Source organism: Arachis hypogaea, chromosome 12, assembly GCF_003086295.3.
Source record: "Arachis hypogaea cultivar Tifrunner chromosome 12, arahy.Tifrunner.gnm2.J5K5, whole genome shotgun sequence".
Taxonomy (NCBI): Eukaryota; Viridiplantae; Streptophyta; class Magnoliopsida; order Fabales; family Fabaceae; genus Arachis; species Arachis hypogaea.
In genome coordinates this window covers 111,110,800-111,130,534 of record NC_092047.1, presented here as the reverse complement: position 1 = coordinate 111,130,534, position 19,735 = coordinate 111,110,800, and the positions used below count along the sequence as shown (strand labels likewise).

General features: G+C 36.2%; 2 protein-coding genes and 2 long non-coding RNA genes across 5 annotated transcripts; 3 read left to right on the top strand and 1 right to left on the bottom strand.

Annotated features, from left to right (window-relative positions):
- The first annotated feature begins 2,197 nt into the window (after window positions 1–2,197).
- Window positions 2,198–5,680, top strand: LOC112728265 (MDIS1-interacting receptor like kinase 2). 2 transcript variants are annotated; one of them, XM_072209737.1, is made up of 3 exons: window positions 2,199–2,926; window positions 3,932–4,894; window positions 4,995–5,680. In XM_072209737.1, exons 1-3 carry the CDS (start codon window positions 2,500–2,502, stop codon window positions 5,369–5,371), a joined length of 1,767 nt encoding a protein of 588 aa, XP_072065838.1. In that variant the 5' UTR covers window positions 2,199–2,499; the 3' UTR covers window positions 5,372–5,680. The 2 variants fall into 2 exon arrangements, with proteins under 2 accessions (XP_025634118.1, XP_072065838.1); XM_025778333.3 differs by having other exon boundaries at window positions 2,198–4,894.
- Window positions 5,681–9,759: 4,079 nt separating this feature from the next.
- On the top strand, window positions 9,760–12,718 carry LOC112729421 (uncharacterized). Its single transcript, XR_003166525.3, has 4 exons — window positions 9,760–9,922; window positions 10,018–10,072; window positions 10,150–10,307; window positions 12,416–12,718. It is a non-coding gene; the product is annotated as an uncharacterized lncRNA (long non-coding RNA).
- Window positions 12,719–13,253: 535 nt separating this feature from the next.
- On the top strand, window positions 13,254–16,092 carry LOC112728264 (uncharacterized). Its single transcript, XR_003166205.3, has 3 exons — window positions 13,254–13,536; window positions 13,640–13,783; window positions 15,704–16,092. It is a non-coding gene; the product is annotated as an uncharacterized lncRNA (long non-coding RNA).
- Window positions 16,093–18,273: 2,181 nt separating this feature from the next.
- On the bottom strand, window positions 18,274–19,149 carry LOC140176869 (uncharacterized). Its single transcript, XM_072208426.1, has one exon. It carries the CDS (start codon window positions 19,147–19,149, stop codon window positions 18,274–18,276), a length of 876 nt encoding a protein of 291 aa, XP_072064527.1.
- Between the last annotated feature and the right edge of the window lie 586 nt (window positions 19,150–19,735).

The window sequence follows — 19,735 nt, the reverse complement described above, 5'->3', positions numbered from 1 at the left end:
TATGCACTTCGCCTGCTTTATTCAGTTCCTTTTTAAATTGTGGTCTCTGAGTATTGTTATTTTGAAAATATGATTATAATCATCACCAAGAAAATGATTGTTGGTGATGCCGCTGGAAATGAATAGAGAATTCTTTCCCTTCACTGACCCGACTCGTTCCCTTCTATGTGTCAATGGCTATGGAGTCATGTTAATTTGTCATTGGAGGAAGAACAATGTTTTGAACAATGTTTCCTTCTGCTGTGAAGGAATTTGAACTAGGCAAGCATCGAATTTATGTGAATTCCTTCATTTCTCGGAAATTTGATTGCTATAAACTTAATGAATAGCATACGTTAAAGCCTTTTTATGGTCGTTTTTGAAGGGATTAGTTTTCAAAATAATGAGATTTATTAGATTGAACTATAATTTAATTGCTATAAACTTCTCTTGTAAAAAAAGATTTTCAATTAGTACGCCACTTATTTCTCCTTTTTCAATTGACAACATTATTATGGGTGAATTTGAAAAAAAGAAATTAATATAGAAAAAAGAAATTAATATCCCAACATATTTGGCAAATTGCACCACATTAGGTTACCTTGCTGGTTGAAGAGTATATCGTCTCCCTACATGTTATTGTGCGATTGTTGAAGCCAAGGTTGTGAGGAAATTTCATAGTCAAATATTTCATCAAGGGAAGTCGTACTTGTATGATAGATACAAGAATTACCACTACATAATAATAATTGTTGTGGCAACATTTTAGCATAACAAGTTATGTACTTCAAAAATCAAAACAGATACATCAGCTTGTGTCATCTAATTTTGATGAAATCTCAATCCATGAAATTGATGACTCAACATATATAATCTGATTGAATTCAAAGGGACATAGCAATATAGCATGTGCTCTTTTTCACATGTGTAATCCTTCCACTCCACGTCTCCAACTACTCTTCATCGACACGTCATCACCATTGGCAATATTTGTTGACCTCGGAATTATTAACATGCTTGTGTGTATATAATGTTTTACTTTGTGTATTTTCTTTTTTTTTCTTATATTAAATTGATTTTATTGAGAGAGTATTTAACATATTAGTAATTCTATTAGATTTTAAAATAGTGGGATAAAATTACAACATTAGTAATTCTAACATGACTTTTAGTTTATTATTATTATTATTATTATTATTATTATTATTATTATTTAACTTTCATGAGGCGATCTGATAATTTTTTTGAAGGATTAAGAAACTTTTAACTAAAAAAATATTTATTTTAGTTCTTGTTCTTTAATATTATAAGAGTAATTAGCCCTTATATTAATTATTTTTCTCCATAACATATTTATGTGACATATTAATCACTAATATATCTTTTATTTAATTTTTATAAATAAAAATAATTTAAAAATTATTAATATTTTTCAATTTTACACAATAAATTTAGTCAATATATTTAAAAAAGATAACAAAAAATATTAAAAAAACGTAAAAGACTCTAACAATTAGCCAAAACACAAGAAGACTCCGAACAAAAAAATCTATCAATACTAGTTGACTTTTAATGAATAAATCAACAGTTCAACATGCAATATAGGTTTATTCTATTGATACAGAGAAAAAATATTGACAGAGGAATTAAGTTGTCTCACAGAAATAAAGAGCAAAGACCGAAAAGAGTACTTTTTTATTGAGGACTTCGTTGTCTTTCGAGATAATTGACAGGGACCGTTTAAGATTTTTTCTCTATTTTTATAAATGACAAACGATTTATATATTTGATTTAATTTTGTTTCAGAAATATTTTAAAAATATTTAAAAAGTACATCATAAAAAATACAAAAAAAATTGATCTCTAGGTCATGTTTTTAATTCTTTTTCTTAATACTTTGCATTCACATAAAAAATACTTAAAACTTAAAAAATATTCACTTAGAATAAAATTACTAAATAAAGAATAAAAAGATTTCTTTTTTTTTTTATAAATATACTTGAAAAAAAATTATATCAAAATTTGATCACTATAATTTTTCTTAAGTATATCTCTATATATTTAATACATTTTGTCAAATTAAGATCGTTTTCAGTGAATGAAAATTTCACTTTGACTTTATCAAAGACTTAAATCATTTGAAGGCTAAAATAGTAACTTAGTCGTTTGAAAAAACAATACAATAGCAGCGGTCAAATATGTTTGTTCAAATTCCATTGTAGCTAGTAGAAAGAATTGTAGAACAACGATGTATACCAGATACAGAAGGTGCATACAAATACAATTCAAGAAATCAAGAACAGGCACTGGTCACATATATCATTGTCCAAATTTCCACGTAGAAGCTATACTCTACCTAGCTATATTCTGACTTTTAAGGTTTGAAACATGTTCATTCAACAATGTAACACTTAAAATTATAACTTATAATTACATAGATTTGGACTCATATATTATTATATTACATATTACACATAAGATGGTGATTGACACACCCTGATCACTATAGTTGCAGAAACCATGGTTATACCCACTTCCATTTTGATACCAGTTCTTCTTCTCTTTGCCATAAATCCCATAACTGAAGCTGGAACTCACAGAAAAGTAATAGTATCCAAATTGTCACACTTAGATGAAGAAGCAAATGCTTTGATTTTGAGTGGTTGGTGGAGTAACCAACACAATATTTCAAACCGTTGCAGCTGGCCTGGTATTCAGTGCAACAATGCCGGAAGCATCACAGAGATTACTTCTCCTCCAAGGGAGAATAATGACAGCTCTCTCGCGTCACAGGGCCGGTCGACAGGCATCGATTTTTCTGTCTTTTCGAATCTTGTCCACCTTGATCTCAGTGAAATGGGGTTGTATGGATTCCCAAAGGGGCTAAGTAGTCTCAACAAGCTGAAGTTTCTGAACCTATCTCATAACAAGCTTAAAGATGAACCAGGTTCTCCTTCTTCATTGGCAAATCTAACTCAACTTCTTGTGCTTGATATTTCTTACAATTACATTGGTGGTCAAATTCCTAATGAATTCAGCATGCTAGAGAGGCTAGTCACATTGGATTTGAGTTCAAACTTGTTCAGTGGAACCATTCCTTTAATCTTCAGTCATATGTCCAATCTCATCTATATGAACCTTTCTAGCAATCAACTAACTGGTGGCCTTCCTGCTACAATATATGCAAATCTCACCAAGTTAGAGAATCTTGACCTTTCCCAAAACGGATTTAGTGGTCTCATCCCTCAAGAAATAGGGAATTTAACAAATTTGTTAACCTTAGACCTTAGTTTAAACAACTTGGTTGGTCCAATACCTCACCAAATAGGGTACTTGAACCGTTTGACAAGTCTCCACCTTAGTTCAAATTCCATTAATGGTTCTATACCTTCAAGTTTAGGACTTTTAACCCAGTTGGAAGTGTTGACTATCAAAAACAATGAAGTAGGTGGATCTATCCCCAGTGAATTAGAGAACTTGGTTCATCTTAAAGTTTTAGATCTTTCATATAATGAAATCTTGGGTGTTATACCGAAATGGATATCTAACCTGACACAATTAGATGATATAAGACTTTCAGGGAATCAAATTTGTGGTTATATCCCATCTACTATACTTGGTCATATCAGTCATGTGGATCTCAGCACAAACAAGTTAATTGGAAGCATTCCCTTTCAGATTGGTAATATTTCATATCTAGATGTTAGTTACAACAACCTTGCTGGTCCAATTCCTGAGCAAATAGGGTACTCGAACCGGTTGACGTTTCTCCACCTTGATTCAAATTTTTTCACTGGTTCTATACCTTCAAGTATAGGACTTCTAACAGAAATGATAATGCTCACTATGGGACACAACAAGATAAATGGTAGTATCCCCATAGAAATAGAGAATTTGTTGCATTTAGAAGCTTTGGATCTTTCTACTAATAGACTTTCTGGTGTTATCCCAGCTGGTCTCTTTGGTCACCTTACATTTGTAGATCTCAGCATTAACAATTTGAGTGGAAGCATTCCTTCTCTAATTGGCAAAAGTGTTAATCATTTAGACCTTAGTTACAACAATCTCAGTGGCAACATACCTGAGGGGCTAGATTCTGTGCAATTCTACAATTTAGAGTGCAATCCTTTTCTCAATGGAGATTACCACAATTGCCAATCAGAAAACCTTAATAATGGTCATGATAAAAGTTTAAGTACTTTGGGTTTGGTTTTGATAATTGTGGCCAGTATTCTTGTTTCTTTTGGCTCCATAGGGATTGGAATTTGTGTTCTATTTGCCAGGCATCGCCGTCGCAGACTAAAAAGCAAGGCAGCAAAGCATGGAGACTTGTTCTCAATTTGGGAATATGATGGCAAAATTGCATTTGAGGACATTGTTGAAGCTACAGAGGACTTTGATATCAGATATTGCATTGGAACTGGTGCTTATGGTAGTGTCTACAAAGCAGAACTTCCGAGTGGCAAAACCATTGCATTGAAGAAGCTTCACAAAACAGAATCAGAAAATCCATCTTTTTACAAGAGCTTCTGCAAGGAGGTTGAGGTCTTGACAGAGATTCGCCACCGCAACATCATTAGGCTTTATGGCTATTGCTTGCATAACAGATGCATGTTTTTGGTGTATGAATACTTGGAAAGAGGAAGCTTGTTCTGTAACTTGGCCTATGAGATAGAAGCTCAAGAGTTGAATTGGAGCAAGAGGGTGAACATCATTAAAGGGACATCATATGCTCTTGCTTACATGCATCATCATTGTACTCCTCCTATTGTTCATCGCGACATTACCACCAGTAACATACTGCTGAATTCAGAGTTGGATGCTTGTGTATCAGATTTTGGCACAGCTAGACTTCTTGATACTGATTCATCTAACCAAACTATTCTAGTTGGTACTTATGGATATATTGCTCCAGGTAAATTTTAATTCTAATTCTCTTCATATAGCTTCTAAAAATGGTAAAATTTGATGTTATTTGCATACTAACCTATGTAATATTTGGTTACATTATGTAGAATTGGCTTACACCATAAATGTGACTACAAAATGTGATGTATATAGTTTTGGAGTGGTGGCTTTAGAAACAATGATGGGGCATCATCCAGGAGAATTCATTTCCCGTCTGTCAAAGCCATCTACTCAGAACTTAATGGTGAAAGATGTATTGGATTCAAGGATTCCTCTCCCAATTCTTGAGAAAGATATGCAAGATGTTGTGCTTGTTATGACACTAGCATTGGCATGCCTCTCTTCTGATCCAAAATCTAGACCATCAATGGAGGATGTGGCTAATGATTTTTTGGCTTCTAATTCACCAATACATTTCTCTTTCTCTGATGTTTCAATCTACCAATTGATGAATCAAGAAATATATGTCATAGGTAAAAATTAGGACAACTGTGATTGTACTCTCTTATGCATGTCATCATATTTCTGTAAAGTAGTGATGCATTTATTAGTCCTTTTGGTCCTAAAAGACAAAATTGTGCATATAGGGCTTTCCCTCTCTCTCTCAAACTCACAGTCCAATTGAGTTGATAATTTTGTCCTGAATCATTTCAATTTTTATTGACAGCTAAGAGTTATAAAAATCAGTTATGTTAGTTATTACAGTTAGGCTATCCATGTATATATAGCAGTTGTGTAACTAAGAATAAACAAGAATCTCACAATTCAATACTCATTCATTCTGATTTCTCAATACTCTTCTTTCTTTCTTTCTTTCTTTCTTTCTTTCTTTCCTGCTTCTTGGCATTGATACTCTCTGGGTCATCAGCCACAACCAAACCTGAGCTTGTTCCCCTTACCGAAAAACTCGATGATGATAACTTCATCACTTGGAAGCATCTTGCATGGCTCACTATTCAGATTTTGGGCATGGAACATCATCTAGATGCATCCAAAACTCCAAAAGCTCCACAAGAATCTGCAGCCTATAAAGAGTGGCGGCAGAATGATCTTGTACTAACCACATGGCTTCGGGCTTCCATTGTTAAAGTGGTAAGTTCTGGAAGGTGAAAGAGCGACTTCACGAAACTCAGAGAAGGGAGAGTGTGTTTCTTATTCACATCTCAATCACCATTCTACTTGAAAATGGGAATGCAAAAACTGACTATACAAAAGAGTACTGTTGATATATATAGTCACTAACTACTCTACTGCTAACTGATTTTTCTCTCTTGTACAAGGTAACTAAGTCACTAATGAATTTTGTAACCAACACTATACACATAAGCCCACTACACTAACTAACTAGTAGAAGTGTTAAGTCATGTAACACCCCCTCTTAAGCCAGAATCAGTTACATCCATCATTCTGAGCTTGTCCTGACAGTCTTGAAACATCTTTGGAGTTATGGCTTTAGTCAATATATCTGCAGTTTGATTAACAGTTGAAATAGGAAGCAATTTTGTCACTTGTTGCTGCCATCTGTCTCGAACAACATGACAATCCATCTCTATATGCTTAGTTCTCTCATGAAAAACTGGATTGGCCGCAACATGCAAGGCTGATTGACTGTCACAATATATTGCAATTGGTTTACTCAATTCAATCTTCAAGTCTCCAAGTATATTGGTGATCCACTGCGCTTCTCTGGTGGCCATTGCAAGGGCCTTATATTCTGCCTCACATGAAGAACTGGCCACTGTGTTTTGTTTCTTATTTTTTCAGGATATAATAGATGTTCTTATGAAGAAGTAATACCCTGAAATTGATCTCCTTGTGTCTGAGTAGGCTCCCCAATCACTGTCTGAAAAACCAGTTGGTTCCAAGTCAGTTTGGGATGAGAACATTAGACCCAGGACAGGTTTGGCCTTGAGATATCTTAATACTTTGATGGCTGCTTCAAAGTGTTTGTCAGTAGCACAGTCTAAGAATTGGCTTAATTTTCCTACTGCATATCCGATATCAGGTCGAGTATTGGTCAAATAGCTAATCTTCCTACTAATCTTCTGTATTCAGATGCTGAATTGAGTAAACTCCTTGAATCTTTTGCCAATTTTATTGTGTAATCCATTGGTGTAGTTGCTACCGTTGCATCCATTAATCCAGACTCCTTCAATAGGTCGATGCAATATTTTCGTTGACATACTGCAATGCCCCTCTTGCTTCGAGCTATTTCAAGGCTTAGAAAAAAGTTTAAGTCACCCAAATCTTTGATCTTAAACAAATCATGCAAGTGCTTCTTGACGGACCCAATTTCATCTATGTTATTTCCAGCAACGATTAAGTCATCTACATATACCAAGATGGCTGTGAATTGTGAACCATGATATTTTGTGAAGAGACTATAATCATTTCGAGATTGAATGTAGCCAAAATCGATCAAAATGGTTGATAATTTAGTGTTCCATTGTCTATTGGCCTACTTCAAACCATAGAATGATCTGTCTAATCTACAAACCAAGTCTGGTGAAGGCAATGTTAGACCTGGAGGGGGTCGCATGTATACTTCCTCAGCTAAATCTCCATGTAAAAAAGCAGTGTTGACATCTAATTGGTGTACAAACCAATTCTTTACGGCTGCTATTGTCAAAATTATCCTCAGTGTGCTCATTTTTACCAAGGGACTGTAGGTTTTAAAGTAATCCACCCCTGCTGTTTGGGTGAAGCCTTGAGCTACAAGTCTTGCCTTGTATCTCTCCATAGATCCATCAGGATTCAATTTCAACATGAGCACCCATTTGCACCCTACCGCCTTTTTAGCATGAGGAAGCTTGGTAAGAGTCCAAGTCTGGTTTTTCTTTAGAGCAATTAATTCTGCATTGATAGCTTCTTGCCAGTTCGGATCACAAACTGCCTCAGCATAGGTTTTTGGTTCTTTGTATTTGGCCTGGTTGAATTTTTGTGTGATTGACTCAGGTGATAAAGAAAGGAGAGGAAGTGGGGACTCAGACTCAAAGAAAAGAATGGAAGACTTGTCAAAAAATTGATCTGCCTGGTTTAGTAACATATTTGTGTAATTTTCAAAAAATTCTTGAGAAGAACATGATGAATTGTGTGAAATGTTAGAAAAATCATTTGCTGATGTATTCATGGTATTGCAGTGATAATCATTGAGGTATGTGGGACGTCTTCTTTCTCTTAAGGGTCTTCTAGATTGTGATGCTATGTCAGGATATAGATGCATGTTTGAGTTAGTGTGGTGATGTGGTGATGCATATAAATTGTTATTGGGATTGGTTTGAGTATGTGAGGTAGGATCTAAATGAGATGATAGATGCATGGTATCTAACCAACCTTGGGACAGTTTGCATTTGTCTATTATTTTCATCATTGCTTGAAAATTCCTGTAATGCAAATGGGAAAAAATTTTCATAGAATTAAACATTTCTAGAAATGAAAATGTTTCTACTCTTAACGTTGTAAAGAATGTGTCCTTTAACTCCATTTTTGACCCCAAGTATACACACTTGAGAGTTCTTTGATCTAGTTTTGTTCTATATGCTGTTAATGTTGATGCATATATGAGACATCCAAACACCTTGAGGTATGATATATCAGGTAATTTTTGTTTCAAAATGTAGTAGGATGACTGGTTTTGTAGTAGAGTACTAGGAATTCTGTTTATTAGATGCACTGAATGTCCTACTGCAAAGTTTCAGAACCTTTTAGGCATGTTTGAGTGAAACATCAATGCTCTTATAATTTCTAAAATGTGTTGATGTTTCCTCTCTACTATGCCATTTTGTTGAGGAGTTTCAACACAGGTAGTTTGATGTATTATACCCTTAGATGCATAGAAATTTGGCAGCTTAAATTCATTACCATTATCTGTTCTAACCTTTTTAATTACCATGCCAAACTGAGTTTCAACCATTTTAACATAATTTTTGACCAAATCAGCGGCTTCTCCTTTTGATTTCATAAAATATAGCCATGTAAATCTACTTTTGTCGTCAACCACAGTTAAAAAAATACTTGAAACTAGAAATTGAAGCTGTATTTATAGGTCCCTAAATGTCCATATGGACAATGTCAAATTTATTTTCACTCTTTGAAACTCTAGTTGCATATGGTAATCTTTTTTGTTTTGCATAGTGACATGAGTCACAAGGATTATTACAAGCAGAAAAATTCAAGTCATTGTATTCTTTTTTATTACAACAATCCTATCATGAGGTATGTGTCCTAATCTGAGGTGCCAGAGCTCAGAGTTGTCTAATTGTGCAGGCTGAACAGCCAGTGAAGATGTAGATGAAAGGACAGATGAAGATGCAAATTGTGCAGGCTGAATAGCTAGTGCAGATGTAGATGGAAGAACAGATGAAGATGCAGCTTGAATAGGTGTGAGGTTTTCAAAAGCATACAAGCCTCTTCTCTGTTCAGCTACACCAATTGTCTTCATGGTAATCTTTTCCTGAATTTCACAACCAAATTCATCAAATGTAAGTTTTAATTTTGAATTGGCAGTCAATTTAGACACAGATATTAGATTAAATTTGAACGTTGGAATGAAAAACACATGAAACAATTTAAACTGATTCGAAAATACTATGGTTCCTGCATATTGGGTTATTGTGTAAACCCCGCTAAAATCGGTAAATAATTAGTCAATAAATCGAATTTTAATTAGAAAAATTAAAAATGAAAAACTAGTATCAAAATAGGATAAAACTCTTCAAAACAAGAATTTTGACACTAATTTCAAAAAATTTGGCCCAAAATTAGACCAGATAGGCCGAACCGATTGAATCGGACCTAAACTGGGCCCGTGGGCTAACCGGACCCATCACTTAAACGAGCTGAAGCTCATTTTCTCCCTCATTTGGCATGCAGAACGCTGGAAAGCTCAACAAGCAGGGGAAGAACGTTTGAAGCTTCCAAAACCCTCACTCAAATTTCATTTCTCAATAACTTTTGATCCGAAGCTCTGATTGACGATCCGTTTGTGGCCACGCGACCGCAGCGTCAAGCTCTACAAAGCCCGGCACATTGTAAGGTAAGAAATCCATATTTTCTTCCTCAATTTCCCCAGTTTCAGTTTTGAAAATCTATGAACAAATATGTTGAAAATTGTTCAATTCGGTGTTCTAGGCTTGATTTAGCTTGCGGAGCTTACTGGGTTTGAGTTGCTATGCATGTGGAAGTGGTAAGGTTTCTCTAAACTTTAATTTAATTTTAATTTCATTAGGTAAAATATGAATTTGGAACATATATGTGTATTAGGTGTGAATTAAGTTTATATACATGCTTTGGAATTGAAAAGTGAACATTTGGAGGCTTGGTGGTGATTGAGGCTAAGCTTGTGGCTGGTTACACTATGCTTGAGGGGCTGTGCTGTAGCTTGTGAGGCTGCCTTGGATTAAATAAAGTGATTGGCCAAGGTATGGTTTAGGTTTCGCGCGTTTAATATGTAAGGTTTTGTGAAAACTTAGGCTAGAGCACTATAGGATAAGTTGAAATGATTAATTGTGTTAAATGATTAGTCTTTATGGTATTGATGGATAAGTTGATGTGGGCATGTGTTGAGTACTTGATAATGTGGGTTGAATGCAAATCTATATATGTATGTTAGTATAATGATGATGGATGAAGGATTGATGATTATGGCAATTTAATGATATGGTTGAGATGGAGTGGTGTTTATGTGGAATTGTTGGTATGATTATATTGATTAATGTTGTGGTGATGGTTGAAATATTTTATGATGATGACAATATGTGGATATGAAATAATATGTTAGTTTGTGAGTTTATAAGTAAAATTTGTAAAGTTGGATGAAAATGAGGTGTTGTTGAGTTATGGAAATGCAAGGGTTGCAAGAATTATTGTGTTATGGTGAAGAACAGGTTGTATTGATGGTTATGGTATGATTGAGTTAAATGAGATTGAGTTTTAAAAAGGAAATGTGATTTTTGGGTAAAAATGGGGTTTGGCATGTTTTGGTAAACTTTGGTTTTTGATGAACTTTGGTAGCCCATAACTTGCTTCTCAAATTTTGAATGGAGATGCGGTTTGTTTCAAATGAAAAATGGTTTTGCAAGCTTTTCAACGATATAAATTTTGTGAAAAACGAAATTTTGTAGAGAAAGTTATGGACGACAGAATTTTGGCATGGAAAATGTATATGCAGGTAACTAAAACTGGTTTTTAGCAGCTTTTTGGGCAATCTGTAAATTTTTGGAAAAACGCACATCCACGCGTACGCGTGGCCCACACGCACGCGTGGCCCACACGCACGCGTGGCATGACATATTAGACTACGCATGCGCGAGTAGCCCATGCGTACGCGTGATGAGCCAACATGCATGACCATGCGTACGCATGACCCACGCGTACGCGTGACATGCTGTTCTCACCTACGCGTACGCGCGTGGTAAGGGGAAGCGCGCGCGTGCTACCTTTTCACACTACCACGCGTACGTGTGGCCCACGTGCACGTGTGGCCCACGCGCACGCGTGGCCCTTGCTTGCTGCAAAACTGAATTTTTGTGTTATAAACCAGATTTTCACTTCTAAACCTCTATTTTCATCCTTTTAAACATAAGGTATAGTACTAAGTACAGTAGCTAGTTGAAGTAGGGGAAATTAAGGTAATTTGAGGGTGAAGTAAAGGTTAAAATGATGTATTATGAATAAGAAGGGTGAAAATGTTATGAAAATGATGAACATTTGTGATAGTGATATGTTGATGGATGATTGAACTCATTTGGAATAAACAAATGTATTCTTGAGATACCTGGTCAGTAGCAAGGATGGTGGTTCGTCCCGCTTGCTCCATGTTAATGTTTGAGAATTAATAATGATCATGCTTGATTTAAATTGAATAAATGTATGTTTGTGACGCCTGGGTAGTAGCAGCAGTAGTGGATCTCCCACTTGCTCCAGGTTGAGCTTTTAAACACCCGCCTGGGTAGTAGCCGCAGTAGTGGTTATTCCACTGGCTCTGGGTTAAGCGGGTAGTAATAAGCGGGTTGTAGCTCAAACCTACTTGCTTCACATGGGTGTTTCAGTCCATGGTTAGCTACCAGGACATGTCGGGTTGGCTATATAACCGACAGATGATATCATCAGCCATAGGATAGGCATACATCATGTGCATTTGTTTCCTTGTTTGCTATGCATTACCTGGGTCTGTCTAATTGAGTATATACCATGCTACTTGTTGTATTCGCTACTTGTACTATCTGTGTCCTACTTGTGCGTGATATTGTTTGATCGCTTGTCTCTGCTGAATCTATGGTGACAGAGGAAAGGAGGAAGGGTGAAATGGGTTGATGTTTATGTTAGGTCTAAAAGCAAGTCAGTTTAGGAATGTTTAGATTACCTACCCCTATTTGTGGCTTCTGCTTAGAAATTAATTTTTACAATTGTATGGCGGAGTTCTAGGATTGCCTCTGGCAATCCCAAGACCTTATTTATTATCCGCGTGGCACCTTTACCATGCTGAGAACCTCCGGTTCTCACCCCATACTGTGTTGTTATTTTTCAGATGCGCAGCGGAAGGCTCCTCGGTAGGCATCTGAATTTCTGAAGCGAAGTGGTTTTTGGGTTTATTTTGCTATTTAGTTTATGTATATGTGTACTTAACGTTCTCTTCGAATAACTTGTTTATTTTGTTCCTCTTAGAGGTTTGAGGAGAGTTTTCATTTATGTATTTTGGGTTTTTGGGATATGTATATATGTATATAAATATTCTCCGGCCAGCCTTAGCTTCACAGGCTGAGTTAGGAGCTTGTTATTTTGTATTATTAACCCTCTACTTGTGTCATCTGTTTATATTTACTTTTGAGCTTTAGTTTTCTTCTCACGCAAATAACAACATTTCCTGAGCGTTGCACTTTTTATTTTGCGATTTTGTTTTACCCCTTTTTCAAGGCTCCTAGCATACTATCTCTTTTCATTAATATTAGTTATATATATATATATATATATATATATATATATATATATATATATATATATATATATATATATATATATATTTTACTTTTAGAGGTCGTAATACCTTGCCACCTCAGCTTTATGACTTAAGCATAAGACTCTGTGTGGTAGGGTGTTACATATTGTACTGGTACTGTAACCACCCTATCCCATGAGGCCTATAATTTCTGATTCCTTACAGCGTTCGCTGGCACGCATAGGATTAGATATATGAAAATATAAAGCGTAGACAATGAATTAGTTGAGAAATTAGCCTAAAAGTGTTACCAACCATTAACTCGGTTTTTCCTTTCTCTTTTTCAAAAGTACGGTTTTCTTTTCCTTTTCCCGGTTCAACCGAACCAAACTTTCCCTACACAAATCTAACCCTGATCACTTCTCCTCTCAGCGCCATTTGGAACCATGGTCACACCTCTTCAAGCATGCATTGATGCTGTGTTGAGGTGAGGAGAAGCCACGAAGCCTTATGCACCGCCTCACCCACTTCCTTTTCTTCTATCTCTTGTTAATAGTGCTTCTCATTTTCTTTGAACCAAAACACGCACAAAGAAGGAGAAGAACAGAGAAGGGAAGCAAAACGAAACTGAAGAGGAAGGAAGAAGCCATCCACAGCAAGAAGGAAGGCACCCCACCTCTCATCACTCTGAATCTTCGAAGCTTCTTTGTTGGGTGAGAACTAGCAACTCTCCTTCTTCCTCTTCTTCAGATTCAAATTCTGTTCTTCCCTTTTATTCCACCTCTGCCATTCTAATTCCAATTCTTGCTAGAACAGTAGTGACCGTAGGCAAGAACTCTTCCCTTGCTTGAGATGAGGTCGGCCATTTGTTCTTGAAAGAGAGGCCAAAGCTTCAATTCCATACGCTTAGGGTTCTGATTTCCGAAGGAAGTAAAAATAGAATTTCCAACTTTAAAAGAGGTAAGGGTTAGGACAAATAGATTACTATTCTTGTGGCTGTACCTGTGATGAGAAGAGATAAACTGTTATATGCTTGATTGATGATAAATGAGGCTCTTGTATGTGTTTGAATGATGGTTAGGTTATATGAATTATTATGTTTGATAAAAATGCAGAAAAGTGAATTTGAGTTATGAATGTGTGTTTGTAAAAAAAAGGGGTAAATTAATGAGTATAACCTCTTAGAGCTATGCTGACCATGCTAGAACTTTAGTTAGTCAAAAGAAAGGTAAAACTATGGTTTTAGATGAATTTTAGGCTTGAACATAAGATTTGGCATGTGAGGTTGTTGGAAGTGCATTATGCAGAATTTCTGTAATGTCTGCATAATTGGCAGCAGAATGAACGAGTTTCTGGGAGCATTCCAGATCATAATTTTTTATGAGATTATTTTTCTATGAAACTTTAATGTGTTTTTAATATCTCGTAAAAATTTTAGAATTAATTGATAAGTGGATTGGGAAAAATGATTTTTTGAAGATTGATGGTTTCAGCAGAAAATTCTGTTTCTTTACTGCAGAAGCACCAACTTCCAACTCACTTAATTTATAATTCTGATGAGTAATTGGGCTGAAACCAACGGCAGTCTCAAGATTTATGTGTCTAAAATATTCAGTTTAAATTTCGTGTCAAAACTCTTTTTGACCAATTAGATATGTTGCAAAAAGTATGAGTTGCTTGCTGGATTTTGAAAACAGATTTGTATAAGGCAGGGCTGTGTTCCTAACCTCATAACTTTTACATGTGACATGGTAATAGTCTAAAATTTAATTTTCTAGAAAGCTGGAAGAGTCTTGTTTAAGTACATGAATTTTGAAAGGCAATGGATGAGAATTGGATTTTTAGTGAATTTAACAAATTTACTATTCGCTGCTGTTTTTTTTCTGCAATGATAGTAGAATTTTTGAAAGATTTGTACAAATTTCAATTATGGTAGGAATGCCCCCGAACCAAGTTGTATTTTCTAAACCCGTGTTTTTACAATAACTAAAGGGATTAAAGAGAGTATAATGACCAATTAAGAATGTTTACTTGATAAATTGTTAAGGAAAGTTTGAACGTTGTTAAAGCTGAGGGAACCCGTAAGGGTGGTTTTAGTGCTATTTTAGAGGAGACTATGTCCGAATTTCTATAAAAGTTCAGGAATTTAATTAAATGTAAATGTGTAAGTTGTCTCCAAGAAGGTTTAAGGTTAATGGGTGATGTGGAGGTATGTATAATTAGACGGTGGTGTAGAGGTATGTATAGTTAGGCGGTGATGCGGAGGTATGTTTTACAATGTTGGTGATGCGGAGGCATGATAAAGAGAAAGTAAATGAGAAACCATGTTTGAAAGAGATAATTGAAATGAATAAGTAAATTATGAAAAGTGTATGTTGAATGGACCCTGTGCCGAACTGCTAATGCGAAAGTGCCCGCCTAATGGATAGCCTGAGATTGCTAACGCGGGAATGTTCGCCTAATTGATAGCACTGTTCCTTACTGTGATACACATTGAAATGTTATTATAATGAGACCTAATTGACACGGGTAACCGTGATGCCAAGGTGTCTAATTGACACAGTAAAGGGACCATACTCGGGGTTCACTCTGAGTAACGTCGGGTTGCGGGTAGACAACCGACGCATGAGCTCATGGCCTGCGCTAGGAACAGGCATGCATCATCTTGTTTGCGCATATGAACTTCTTGTGAATTATTTACTGCCATTTCTTTCTTGTTCATGCTACTTACTTGTTATAAATATGTTTGTGCCTTGAGTCTCTGTGTTTGTTCCTTTTCTGTTTCGCGACAACTTAGAGATAAAGACCCTAGGTTCCCCTTTTTCCTTACTGAGAACTCTAGGTTCTCACCCTTCTTTTCTTTCTTTTCCCCCTCCCCAGACGGGTCCGGTAGAGGAGCCCTGTGAGTTTCGTTCTAACCGCTGAGCTATGAAGATCTGGCGCGCGGCGGAGTCTTCATATGGAGCATGTTTTGGACCGATCACTCCAGAGTTAGTCGCAGTGGATCTTTCGCTCCTGCTTGATGATCTTAGTATCACTTTCTCCTCACTTTTGTAGTACTTTTAGAGGGGTAGGACGTCTTAGTAGTTCGGTTCCAGCTTAGGAAACCCGTGTGAGGGTTGGAACTGATTCCTTCTTTTGTATCTGTACATATAACTTGGTGTGATACTCGGCTTTGATGGATGACACGTATCCTTGAACTTAACTCATGTGTATATTATATATATGCTTATATATGTTACTTTCTGTTGCCTTGTGTTTTCTTACACGACAACCCTGAAGAAACTAACCTTGCGAGCAACTAAACGCTATTCCACGAGTAGTAATCTGTTCACGATTAAACCGATAAAGGCTTTTATTGATAATTAATTTATAAAAATCTGAGTCTAGAGCTAAGTAGGCCGCACAACGAGTAACACCTGAACATTTGGCATTAGTCATGACGTGTCGAAAGTTGGGGTGTTACAGGTACCATCAGGCATATTAATAAGAACAAGTTTTATTTGATATAGACACTGAAAAAATGACTTTGAATAGGCAACATGATTTGTAGCACCTGAGTCAATAACCCAAGATTTTTGACTGAAAATGGACATTGACATTATGTAAGAGATACCTTGGTTTGACGGAAGTATGGTGGCAACAATTTGATTTATGCTATGCTTCGGTTGTGCATCTTGCTGATTCAAGAGAGATAATAATGCTTCCTTTTGCTCTAAAGTAAAGCCAAGCTCAGAATTGCCAAATGCTTCTTGAGATTGATTGCTGTTATCATCACTTTCTTCAGCAACCAAATTGTTGATAGAGGCACCACCATTCTTGAAATGAGGAGGGAATCCATGCTTTTTATAGCATGTGTCTACTAGATGGCCATTTTTGCCACAATAACTGCACTGTTTTGAACCTTTTTCAGTCTTGTGATAATTGCCATGGCCTCTGATAAACCCATATTTCATGAGTTATTTTGTGCTTAGTTTGAGTGATTTATTCAATCCTTCACCCACTTATTCATATTAATTGCATGGTTTTACTTTCCCTTCCTTATTATGTGATGTATGTGAAAAACATGTTTCCTAAGCTTTAAAATTAATTATTTTAATTACCTTTATTTCCATTCGATGCCGTGATTAGTGTGTTGAGTAGTTTCAGATTTTCTAAGGCAGAATGACTTAAAGGATGGAAAAGGAAACGTACAAAAATGGAAGGAAAGTGCGAAACGGAGTTTTGCAGAAACTGGTATCCACGCGATCGCATGGACGACGCGATCGCGTGCCAGAAGCGAAGAAGCAGCGACGCGGCCGCATGACTGACGCGACCGCGCGCCTTAAGTAGAACGCATACGACGCGGACGCGTGACTGACGCGACCGCGTGGCAAGGAAAAGCTCCAGATGACGCGACCGCGTGACCCACGCGGACGCGTGACAAAGGCCACGTATTAGAATTTACAGAATGCGCCCCCAGCGATTTCTGAAGCCCTTTTGGCCCAGATCCGGGTACAGAACACACAGACTAGAGGCTATAAAGTGGGGGAATGCATCCATTCAAAGAGGAGCTCGCCAATTTTCACTTTCCATGATTTAGATTTAGTTTGAGAGAGGTTCTCTCCTCTCTCTCTTAGGATTAGGATTTAGGACTTCTCTTAGTTTTTAAGAGTGACTCTCGATCCAGGTTTAATATTTACTTTAATTCATGTTTCTATGCTACTTTTACTTTAGTGCTTTTATTCATATCTACAGATGTTGCCCAATTGGCTTATAAATTATTCCATGTTACAGATTATTATTTGAATTAATGATTATTTGAGGTATTTTGAGTTTATTATTGTTCTCTTTAATTTAAGTTATTATTGCTTCCCATCTAAGGATATTTTTATTCCAATAATTTTACTTTTTCCCTTTTTGGTCTTGGTTAAGAAATCAGTAACTCAACAGTTATCAAACTCAACATAATTGATAATCATCATCTTGCTAATTAAACTGAACTTCAGTAATCCCAACTTTTTCTTAGAAAATAAATAGGATTCGAAGGTCAAACTAATTAGTCCCTTGACTTTCCTTTACTTTAGTAAAGGTTAACTAAGTGGAATTAAGATTCAACTTTCACTATTGTTGAGAGGAATAACTAAGTTGGACTTTCAATTTCTCTTACCTTGCTAAAAGTTTGCTTTACAGTATTTATTTATTTTAATTGCCATTTAAATTATTTGTCATATCTACCCTTCACTCTCAACCCCGATTTTACAACCTCCATAACCAATAATAAGAACATACTTCCCTGCAGTTCCTTGAGAAGACGACCCGAGGTTTGAATACTTCGGTTAACAATTTATTTAGGGGTTTGTTACTTGTGACAACCAAAACGTTTGTAAGAAAGGTTGATTGCTTGGTTTAGTAACAATACTTACAACGAGAGTTTACTATAACCTCTAAACCATCAATCTTCTGCTCTTTCAGCCTCCCCTACCTCCTTTGCCTCTAACCCTTCCTCTAACAATTCCACCATCAGTTCTTGCATTGGTTATCAATGCCTTCCCTTCAACCATTTCATTCATGTTAAACTGCCTTTCTTGCTGAAGCAGATCAGAAAAAACTGCGTCTACCTTGGACAATGGTTTCATCAGCATGATTTGAGATCGTACAGTAGAATATTGATCATTCAATCCACGCAAGAGTCTTAGAACACTTGCATCTTCCTTATAACCTTTCAATATATTCAATTCACAGGTGCAGTTTTCAAAACATCTTGAGCAGATCGGGATCGGGTGCAAATGATCTAATTCTTCCCAAATCTCTTTCAATTTTGTATAGTAAGTAGTAATTGTTAACTCTCCTTGTTTTGTAGCAACTAGATCTTCCTCTAGTTCTGCAATTCTATATATGTCTCCATGACAGTACCTATGATTTAATTCTTTCCACAATTCCTCAGCAGAATTTATCCACACTACACTCTTAGCTATCTCAAGGATTAAAGATTGATTAATCAAAGAAACCACATATGTGTTAGATCGTTCCCTTGCTTCAAACAATGCAGTTCCTCTTTCAGATTTTTTAATTGATCCATCTACAAATCCTAGTTTATTCTTTGATGTAAGTGCTCTCCACATAGCTTTCTCCCAAATTTGGTAATTGTTTCCTACTAATGGAGTCGAAAGTAAAGAAGAACTTGAATTTTCTCCGGGATGCAGAAAATAGGGACTCACTGGATCCAATGCAGGATTTGATTGCGTTCTTGTTGCATTCGATTGCATAAGATTGATCTGGTTAACCAAACTTGCAAGAGCCTGGATGTCTAAAGAAGAGAATGGTGGATTGTTATCTGACGCCATTTCTTCAACTTCTTGCTCTGGATTCAATTTTTAAAGAAAATTTCAAGAACTGATTGATTTGTAGAATTTTTGCCCCTAGAACTCGCTGATCGGATCACTATTTGTATGGACTAGTTTTGTGCAAAACAAAGTAGCTCTCATCAGTCTCTATTGTGTGAGTTTAAGGGAGAAGGAAGAAGAAGAAGAAACGGAGAAGAAGATGAAATCAAAGAAGAAAGAAAGAAGGAGAAGAAGATGAAATTGAAGTTGCAAGAAGAAGGAATCAAAACTACATACCGGTTAATTGAATCAGCAGGGAGACGAAATCGAAGTTGCATTCAAGTTTCTTTCGAAGTTTCTCAACCCTTCCATCCACGCTCACTGCACCATGTTAAAGTGGTAAGTTTCTTGCTCTGGATTCAATTTTTAAATAAAATTTCAAGAACTGATGGATTTGTATAATTTTTGCCCTAGAACTCACTAATCGGATCACTATTTGTCTGGACTAGTTTTGTGCAGAACAAAGTAGCTCTCATCAGTCTCTATTGTGTGAGTCTAAGGGAGAAGGAAGAAAGAAAGAAGGAGAAGAAGATGAAATTGAAGTTGT